Source organism: Musca vetustissima, unplaced genomic scaffold, assembly GCF_032173495.1.
Source record: "Musca vetustissima isolate MV318-11 ecotype Yass unplaced genomic scaffold, APGP_CSIRO_Mvet_v1 utg520495, whole genome shotgun sequence".
Classification (NCBI taxonomy): domain Eukaryota; kingdom Metazoa; phylum Arthropoda; class Insecta; order Diptera; family Muscidae; genus Musca; species Musca vetustissima.
In genome coordinates, this window is record NW_026875805.1 from 7,302 (window position 1) to 18,159 (window position 10,858).

Here is a 10,858-nt window from a genome sequence, read left to right on the forward strand (position 1 = left end):
ATCCCCTATGTAACGGCACCCACCAATATTCGGAATTTTCTGGATTTTGGACAAGTTTTCCAAACTAATTGGCTGTAATTTAGTAATTTAGGCTCTTATTGTAGTTCATGGCCAAAAATTATTATATCCTACAAAACTATGTTGTCAGGGTATTATAGTTTTGTGCAGCCTCATGAGTTTGTAACGCCGCGAAATATTGGTCCAAGACACACCTTTAAATATACCGATCATCAAAAAAAAAAAAAATATCTCGAGTCGATCTAGGCATGTGTGCTCATTCGTTTGTCCGGGTCAAATTGACCCTGACTTTAGTGAGAAAAATAAAAAAATAGTTTTCTATGGCGAATATATTTACTTCTGAAGGACATAGACCCGAGAAGTTGATAGTAGGGGAGACTGGGGCACCTTCGGCAATCGCGTTTTCGATATGAAGCTCTCACCGTACATCACTAGTTTCGATATATAGGTATCGAGTATCGAAATAAATAACTGACACAAAGTTTGAAATTTCTAGCTAATAAGCATATTTAGATACATGGGATTTTGTATTTTTATAGCTGTTTCTGGAATATTTCAATTCCATTTCGTAAGTATTTCGTGTAAAAAACTTTTTAAATTTTTAAGACAATATTATTAAAAAGTGGTTAACTACGATGTGTATTATTATAGAAATATTTAAAAATATAATGTTTTTACAAAACTGATCGAAAACAATGAAAACAACTATAAAAAGTACATTCGGGGTACATTCGGCATCTTAAAGTGGGGCACATTCGGCCATATACAAATAGTGCAATATTATTTCCTTAAAATGTTTTTGAGTTTGTCTTTAAAAATAATCCTTTAATATGGTTCGAAATTACATATATAAGACTAAACGTGCTTGTATTAACGAAAATGCGATAGAAAACCCCTATTTCTGATAATGTGTGCGATTTCGAGATTTCAACGTCCGCCGCTAGAAAATATAGCCCTTAAATTCAAACATTGTGTCGCGTATTAAAACCAAATAGAGCCTTTAGAGGATCAGAATTTCAACCAGACTGATAGCGATGACAATTACCCGGCTATGACTATGGTGCCGAATGTGCTCCATTAAATGCCGAAGCTACCCCGGGTTGGGGCACATTCGGCGAATTTGACTTTTTTTACAAAACTGTAAAATTTTTTAACTAATACTATTTTTTTATATCTCTTTGGTACAATTTTTTAGAATTAAGTGTCAGAGGACAATAATCAGCCATAAAGTTGTTATATATGTTGAATGAGTACTGAGATATAGAGCTCTAAAAAAAGTGCCGAAGGTGCCCCAGTCTCCCTTATATCGAGGAGGATTGGTTGGCCGTTAAATTGATATCCAATATACTGTCGTATGTAGTCGGATGTGGGAATCGGAATTGGAAGGTACTTACGCAACAACCCACGGTGAAGGGAAACTGGAATCAGAGTAACCCCTGTTTTTTGTCACTATTAACTAATTTTATATATCATCTCCAGACAGGAATTAATAACGCCATTATAGAAAATTTTAGTCCTTAATTTTGAAACTCGTTTAATTCCATATTTCTAATATTGAGATAATTAAAGCTGTGGGTTTTGTATTTATACCCTTCACCACACTGTGGTATAGGGTATTATGTCTTTGTGCATATGTTTGTAACAGGCAAAAGGAATCGAGATAGGCCAATGGTTCCTTTTGAGAATATGCATAGAATCACTTTCTGAGTCGATTTATGCATGTCCGTCCGTCTGTCTGTCCGTCCGTCTGTTGATGCTAAATTGTAAACAAAGTACAGGTAGGATTTATAATCCGATTTGGATAAAATTTGGCACAGCTCATTTATTTGGCCCAAGGACGAACCCTATTGAAATTGGGAAAAATCGGTTCAAATTTAGATATAGCTCCCATAAATATTTTCGTCCGATTTAATGTAAATTCCGCACCAAAGTACCTATATATGTTTCGATTTGCACGAAATTTGGTATAGCCTACTGAATTACGTGTAGAATTATGTGCGCCAAGTTTCGTGAAAATCGGTCAAATTTAGATATAGCTCCCATATATAGTTTCGCCCGATTTTAGATAAATGGTGCACCAAAGTCCCTGAAAATCATTCGATTTGTACGAAATTTAATATAGCATACTAAATTAAGTTTCGATGTGTGGTTAAGTTTCGTGAAAATCCGTTCAGATTAAGATATAGCTCCCATATATAGTTTGGCCCGATTTTAAGTAAATAGTCCACCAAAGTCCCTGGAAATCTTTTCATTTGCCCGAATTTTGGCATAGCGTACTGAATTAAGTCTAGAATGACGTATGCTAAGTTTCGTGAAAAATCCATAGCTAGGCCGATTGACACAACGTACTGAAGTAATTAGTCTCTGGCAAGTTTCCCTGAAATCGGTTCAGATATAGATATATAACAAACACGCGACGTCTGTTAGGATACATATGTAGAATATACCCAAAGTGGTGAAGGGTATCATATAGTCGGACCAGTCCGACTTTACTACTTTCCTTACTGGTTTTTTTAATAATATATTGTTTAGTGGTATTAATTTTGTTTGTGGCGTTGTGCCCTTAAAAAAATATAGCGTAGTATATTTTGTAATTTTTTTAGGAAACCAAGATTTGTATGATAACCTAAAATAATTATTTTTAAAATTTTTTGTTCGTATCCTTATCGTGTGCATTTTGAAGCTTGCTAGGTAACCAAGATATGTATGATAACCTAAAAGGACTTTAAACACTTTGAAAATAAACGACTCATTTAATTTTTTTTCGTATCATTATCGTTTGCATTTTAAAGCTTGCTTCAAATGCAGTGTATATTATATGGTGCAATTTTAATAATTGTAATTTAAAATAATTCCCACAATACTAATATGTGTTTTATTTACTTTCAGAAACTTTTTATCACCACCTTTGTGGCTGTAGTGGCCATAGCCGCAGCTGATGTTAGTCATTTGAAAAATACATATTTGCCGCCGAGCAAAGGACATACTCATCATAATGCAGGATCATCGGGCAGTCATTCCTCACCTGTAGCATCATATAGCTCTAGCAGCTATTCTGCTCCAGCCGCTTCGTTTAGCTTTTCGACCCCCGCTGCTGCTTCACCATCCAGGCAATATTTGGCTCCAGCTGCTTCAAAGTCCTCATTTACTTATTCAGCACCAGCTGCATCGTTTAGTTCCAGCAGTTATTCTCCATCTCCATCCGTTTTATTTAGTCATTCTGCTCCAGCTGTTGCTGCTTCTGCTCCTTCTAAGCAATATTTGGCTCCAGCTGCATCCACCTCTTCATTTAAATATTCTGCTCCAGCTGCATCGTTTAGTTCCCGTAGCTATTCTTCTCCAGCTACCTCGTTTAGCTCCTTTGCATCCGCTCCAGCTAAGAAATATTCTGCACCATCTGCATCGTTTAGTTCCAGCAGCTTTTCTTCGCCAGCCGTCTCGTTTAGTTCTGCTCCAGCCAAAAAATACTCCTCCTCAGCTTTTATCTCGTCTTCAGCCTCAAAGCCTTCGAATCAATATTTGGCACCAGCCGCATCAACCACATTCTCTGCTAAATCCGCTCCCTCTCATAGCAGCTTTAGTTATTCTGCTCCATCGACAACTTATAGCTCTCAGAACTCTGCTCCTGCTGTTGCCTCAGCACCAGCCTCCTTTTCATATAGTGAAAAATCGAGTTTCTCAAGTCCATCCGCTTCCAGCAATTATCCTGCTCCGACAATAATTTATGCTGCACCATCTTCGTCAACATCGGGTAGCTATACAGCTCCTTCCTCGTCTTTCTCTTCGTATACTTCTGGTAGTTACTCTGCTCCTGCTTCTTCAAATAATTACTTCGCGACCGCCGCTGCTAGCCCAGCCAAAACGTATGCCACCTACTCGTCACCAGCTTCCTCCAGCCAAGGTACCGGTACAGCTTATGCGGCCGATGGTGGTTATATTTACTAAGCTCAACTCAAATGTAAAATAAAATTGAAATAAAATCGAAAATTCATTGACATTTTTTTTAAACATTTATTTCTGTTGTGGGTTCTTCAACTTTGGATAAATACAAAATATTCTTCTTTCTTAAAATGCGATTTTTATCATTCTCTGAATTCTTAACATAGATGTGATTCGATGACACCGTATTCCAGGGTTTAAAATATTGATTGCCTGGCACCGAAGGATGAGGATAATCAATTATAAATTGATATTTTAAGGGTACACCATCGGGTTCTTTGAGAATCAGATCACTGGTTTGCACAAAAACTTTACCCTTTGCAATGGTCTCGTTTTCCTTATTTCCACCATTCTCAGGTGGTAGTCCATCGACCGTAGAATAAAATATCAGCCACGACAAGAGAATCTTTACCAACAATTTTCCCAATAAGCTATCCATATTCTAAAAGCAGATTTTTTCTTTATTATTCGGTTCATTGCATTTTAGCCAACCACTGATCTACTTACCCAAATTCGTAATGGCCTTCTGGCTGTTTGCTGTTGTCGATGTTACTTAAATGCAAATCGTAACTAAAAACTTTTAGTGAATGCACTTTCTTTTATACCGGACAGGTTCGTTATTACAACAAATAGAGATCATTGCACAGTTTTCACAGACCATTGACTTCATGATGACCACCATCGGGCCAGTGCCCTACAGACTTCATTTTGGTTACCAAAACATATAAGAGAAAGGCACAAAGAAGCTCCTATTGGGCTTTGTCAAATATCGTTACAACAATAACATCAACCACAAATTGAAACTGAAACTGCAAGGCTAACGATAAAAACTTATCCATTGTATGGTTCTCTTGTACAACATATACCACTTGAAGAAGCATGTCCAACAGTCGTCTTATATTTGTGGCCTCAATGAAGTCCAGCTTTTTTTTTGTTTTTCTTGTTTCGCTAACTTCGTGCAGAGGAAAGTGACAAAATATTTAAGATTACATTTTATTGATGCACTTTCATTGAATGTTATGTTGTAAAATGCAAATTTAACAGCTTCTTTTGTACAAAATGCAAATCTTCAACCAACAGTGATGATGGGAGCTTATATTTACGGTTTTAGAAAATGTTGAAAACAAATTGCAAAAATTGTGAGCACAATATTTAACTTCTAAATAACTGAATGCAAAATGGAACATATTTCGAAGATTTTCATTGGGCTGATAAATGAACACCCACTATTTTGTAGACTTAAAAGAGAAGAAAACTGTGTCAGTCGGAGTTGCAGATATATACCCTCAGAATATGGTTTGTAGAGGTCTTTGGAATTACATACAGATTTTATTATTAGCTTTATATAAGATATATATTTTTATCAGTGAGGTTTCGGTTTTAATGTTGATCAAATCGGTTATTAACTTCGCTTCAATTTAAATGTGTAAGTTTATAAAATATTAACCCATCTGCGGACTTCATCTAGGCTTGGTAAAGATAATAGGTTATGAAAAGTTTGGTTCAAATCGGACATTTCATTCTCCTGATATTGGATTTATAAATATTGAAAATTTATGGGGGAGATACCAGAAGGAGTCAAGCAATGGGTCCCAACTCTGGACTTTAAGTCGGCTAGACAAAGATAATTAATTGTGCAAAGTTTGGTTCAAATCGGATATTATATTCGCCTGATATTGGATTTAAAAAATATTGAAAATGTTGACCATTTGTGGGGGGAGGTTCCAGAAGGAGTCACACAATGGGTCCTATCTTCGGACTTAATCTAGACTTCGTAAAGATAATTAATTGTATAAAGTTTGGCTCAATTCGGATATTCCATACGCCTGATATTGGATTAAAAAATATTGAAATGTTGACCATTTGTGGGGGAGGTATCAGAACGAGTGAACCAATGGATCCCATCTTCGGACTTGATCTAGACTTCGTAAAGATAATTAATTGTACAAAGTTTGATTCAAATCGGCCATTCCATTCGAACTATTTTGGATTTATACATATTGATAACTTTGATTGAGGGAGGTACCAGAAGGAGAGATGCAATGGATACCATCTTCGGACTTGATCTTTTTTTTACAATTTTTACCATTTTGTGGGGGAGTTATAAGAAGTAGTGGACCGATATTCCCCATCTTCGAACTTTAACTAAGTTTGGAAGAAATATTACGATGTGCACAGTTTGAATGATATCGGTTGCTACCTTCAAGAGTTATCATGAGCATCAGGACAGACTATGGACGGACGGACATAAATTGACTCCAAATTGCCTGTCTTATAATTATTGAAGGTAACATGGACCTATAGGAGACCTCCAGACGTCTTCTTATCTAAAATTCAGAGGAAGGCCATATGAGGCCACAGATTTTCTGAGGAACATATATTCATGAAAGATCTCCTGGGAGACCTACTGCAGACATCCGGACTCTGGGCATTATATTTATAAAATATCAAATAGATTTATTGCAGAAACATGCGAGACCTATAAAATATCTCCAGACGTTCGCCTATCTAAAAAATTGCATTTAAAATTCAATGAAAGGCCATATAAAGCCGCATTCTGCGACTACATTTGTCGTTAAGGCCTCATCTGTCGTTTTCTAAAGTACTTCAGCCTGTATAAAATTGATGGGCTCTTGTATCTGCCGAAGACCACTTCTAGGCTTTCTTTTACATTTGCAAAAGTCCTTAGGTGTCACTGTTTTGTAGGTAGTTTATGGTTTGAAGACTGTAGGTAGACTATGGTTCTAGGACTACACTCCTGTATCATGAGAGTCCACTTCTTCAAGGAGGTCTTTTTTTGTGAATGTTTCTTTAGTTTGAAGACGTTGTATTGGTCAGTAAAGGCTGTTCTGACTACAGAATATATCGTATAGATTCTTCTACTAGAAAATTCTCCTGAGTAAGTTCTAACAGGCTGCTTCCTTATTCTATACACTTTTTCGAAAGATTTTTTATATCTACGATTGATAGGTTTTGATTGGGCTTCCGTAGAAGTCAAAATATATGTCTTTACAAGAGGTAAATGTTTTAACTAGAAGGATATCATTTTACTAAAAGGATTCACTCTATATCGGACCTCCAGGCGGCGTTCTTTAAGAAAACGACTTTAAAAATAAAATTGAGATAAAAATTACTCCCAGGCCAACAGAAGTTAGGAAAAATAGATCAATACGAAGACGCTGAACCTTAAGTTAAGCTTAAAATACATTCTCTTTGTCTAATAAAACTCTCTGAACATTCAGTTCGTCTCTTAAAACTCGCAGAGCCTTCAAATGGTCCATAAATATTTCCTGATCATTTAGATTGCGTATCAAATGTCTCAAGACTTCAGTTGGTATCGATAAGGACTCTCTGTACCTTCAGCTCATCTATAAAGACCCTCGAAACATAAAAGAGATACTTATTGGGATTCCATAATTTGTTCCAAAAATTTTCATGGAGCCATTAGATTGCACAGTAAATGGTCTAAACCTTTAGATATTATTCATACGTGGGTCAATATTGATAATTCTTGATACGGAGATGTGCTATACAAAATCCCAAACTAACGAATATTGGGGGCACGATAAAATGGGGCTACACCAAAACGTGAACTGGTATATTCCATTTACAATACCAAGCATCCAGCAATCTCTGCTGAAAATTTCAGAACTCTATCGTGATTTCAACAAACAGACGGACATGAGTTAATCGGCATATTCTCCGGTGAATATTTCGAGTCGTTGCAAACGGAATGACAAATTTAATATACAATCTATCTTATGGTGGAGGGTATAAAGAACGACTCAACGACCTCCGAAGAAGTTACTGGTTCCATTACTTCCTCTTCTGAAGATGCTAGTTTCTCGGCATCATCTGATTCACTAGGTACAGATTCATCAGTTGCAGAAAATATATTCACAATATTTGCCAGCTCATCTGAATAAAGATATGTGTTAGTACATCTCCTAACGAGTTCTCATCGACGGAACCCATAACATCATCTTATATCACAGCTGACAATAATTCATCAGATTTTTAGAAGCAAATTTACTGATTCAAATATCTTACAGTCCGAAATCACATCAACTGGATCGTCTTCCTCTTCCATATCGTCAAGTTAAAGTGACTCATGTTCAAATTTCTGGGAAACTGGTATACTTAGTTTTGCAGAAAATATCTATGTACTGATTAAAATATATTTTGTCCCCTTCAAAGTCCGGATTGTGTCCGCTCATACGGTTTCTATTGTAGCAGTATGTTTTGATTGTTCATTTCCGAACTATGAATTGATCTAGCACTCAAGACGGATATTTAATATTTGTATTTGCTCATGATATTGGAAACTACAAGAACATATTATGAAATTCGCTTGTTTAGCTACAGTTCATATAAATATTGATTTTTTCATACAAAAATCTGTTGAGACAATCGTTGTTATGCCAAATGATCTAATTAACAAATAAGTGTTAATTTATAATAAATCATCATCAGGTTTTATTTTCAATGAAAAACCAAATGAAACCGAAAGTTTAAAATATAAACCAATCTGTATATGCTTACAAATCTATTAATTCTAGAACGGCATTTAAATATGCTATAATGTGAATATGGAGACAAAATCTAAGAAATTAAATTTTTAAATTCATATTTTTGGAAAATACATACATATGTATTCGATTTTCTAAATAAGACAAATACTTACATACAAATTGTTCAAACAATCCTATTATTCTTCCGTTAAAGTGGCAGACTATATGGAAAAAGGTCTTATATGAGTTACAATCGAAATAACAACCAGAGTATACCCACCATTACATACGTATTTGGTAATAAAAAAGTAATTTTGAATTGACACTTCCGCCTTATAATGTTTTTAATCTATTCATGTAAGGTATCGATAAAAATTTACACTTTGTGAAGCCGGATGCAATTATCACTTTGCCAGTGGAATAACCACTATCCGTCTTATAACAAAACTGTGCACTTTAGAGGTGAATATAAATACAGAATACAGTGTGATCACAAGTTTAGTATTATTCTACAGAAATATATACGACGGCAATCAATAATGGTAAGAATTGCACTTGCGGATAAATTTTTTTAATTGCAAAATAATAATTTTCCTTTACAGCATCTTTTCATATGCCTTCTTCTGTCCGCGACAACTACAATCATGGCGGATATCGTTTATCTAGCTCCAGAATATTTACCGCCGTTTCCATATTTTACAACCGCCTATAAAACTGCCGATAGCTCTTCATTTTTTGCATCTGATTCGAGTTCTTTCTCATCGGATTCTAGTTCTATAGAATCTGCTCGGGAAAGTTCTTTTAGTGATTTTGAAAAATTAAATGATGTTGATGCTTCGCCAAAAGACTCTAGTTCTGTTGAAAGTGCTCCGCAAAGTTTTACTAGTGATTTTGAAAAATTAATTGATGTTGATGCTCCGGCACTGGATACTTCTGGCATCGATTCATCTAGTCCCGACAATTCAATTAGTTTTTCCACCAAAATGAATGGCAACTCCAATGAAAGTTCTGAAGCCATTTCCGGAGCCGAGGATACCAGTTTTTCTATTTCTGATATTATACCTGAGCCAGGTTCATTTTTAGCCAGTTTGTCAAGAGGAGGATCGTCCTCTGCAGATTCTACAAGCAGCATTGTCTCAAGTTCGTTTGATCAGGAAGCTTCAACGTCATCTGACGATGAAAACACTGCATCAACGACCTCCGAACAAGTTAATGGTTCAATAGCTTCCTCATCTGAAGATACTGGTTTCTCGACTTCAGCAATTTTCTCGAATTCTGATTCATTAGATACAGATTCATCGGTTGCAGAAAATATATCCACATCGTCTATAAGCTCATCGGAACAGGAAGCTACCAAAACATTTGTTACAGAACAAGCATCTTCGGAAGCCGTAACATCATCTGCTACAACCGCTAACAAAAATTCCGCAAATTCGGATAACTTATCGGAGTTTTCGAGCAGATTTACTGATTCAAATATCTCACAGTCCGCAACCATATCAACTGGATCATCTTCCTCTTCCATATCGGCAAGTTCAAGTGATTCTGGATTACGGGATTCGGCTCCATCTATAACGGTATCCAGTAATTCCGACAATATTGGCACGGTATATGCTGCTGGTGGCGGTTATATTTATTAAGTTTCTTTTTGTTAATAAATACAACTGTTCTAAAGGCATTTAAAAAATCAAATGAGTTTTGTTAGTGGCTTAAATTGTTTCCTTTGGGCATCATATTTATGCAGAAGGGAATATTTTAAATAGTGTTCGGACCAAAGATCTTGAATCAACCGAAAATGCGTCGGAGACTTTATGCGTAGCGACTTTTTTAAACTTTGAGCTATATTAAAATTTTCTGCAAAAATGTGGTTTTAAAACCAAATATCCCTTAGTTTTCTGAGATGAAATTTGTTGGTTACAATATAAACCAGTGAGCGGAGCAGTATAGTCGAACGGGCGGACCATATAAAAACCTACACAACTTCCACGAAAATCTAATTTTCTGTGGTCGATATTCTAAGCTTGGGCAATATTTCGCGATATTTGCACCCCCTTGACCTACTAGAGGTCAAAAAATATTACTAATTTTCAGTACAGCTCTTCTAATTACTTGTCCAGATTACTTTCACCGTAGGTTGTGTTGTGATGTTCGGTTTTAAGTTGTGGGCTATAAATCGACAAAAAAAAACACACACACATAAAATTATGTTTTCGGTCCACTTCATCCCATTTTTATTATCTGATCATCACCGAAATTTATAGGATTCTGATGGAAAATTTGAAAGCAATTAGCGCTATATTTCCGCCCTCTAGTGTGTAAATAATATATGAATAAATATTTAATATTTAAGTGTAACTCCCACAGCAGAGTATATATATGACAATATAATT

At 35.7% G+C, this 10,858-nt stretch overlaps 2 protein-coding genes across 2 annotated transcripts; both read left to right on the forward strand.

Moving 5' to 3' along the window:
- Positions 1 to 2,907: 2,907 nt before the first annotated feature.
- On the forward strand, positions 2,908 to 3,963 carry LOC133338311 (uncharacterized; the record flags this gene model as incomplete). The annotated part of the gene is made up of 1 exon (XM_061546488.1): positions 2,908 to 3,963. A coding segment is annotated over one exon (1,056 nt), but the record flags the coding sequence as incomplete, so codon positions are not given.
- A 5,149-nt stretch (positions 3,964 to 9,112) lies between these two features.
- Positions 9,113 to 10,108, forward strand: LOC133338310 (serine-rich adhesin for platelets-like). The gene has a single exon (XM_061546487.1). It carries the CDS (start codon positions 9,113 to 9,115, stop codon positions 10,106 to 10,108), a length of 996 nt encoding a protein of 331 aa, XP_061402471.1.
- The last annotated feature ends 750 nt before the right edge of the window (positions 10,109 to 10,858 follow it).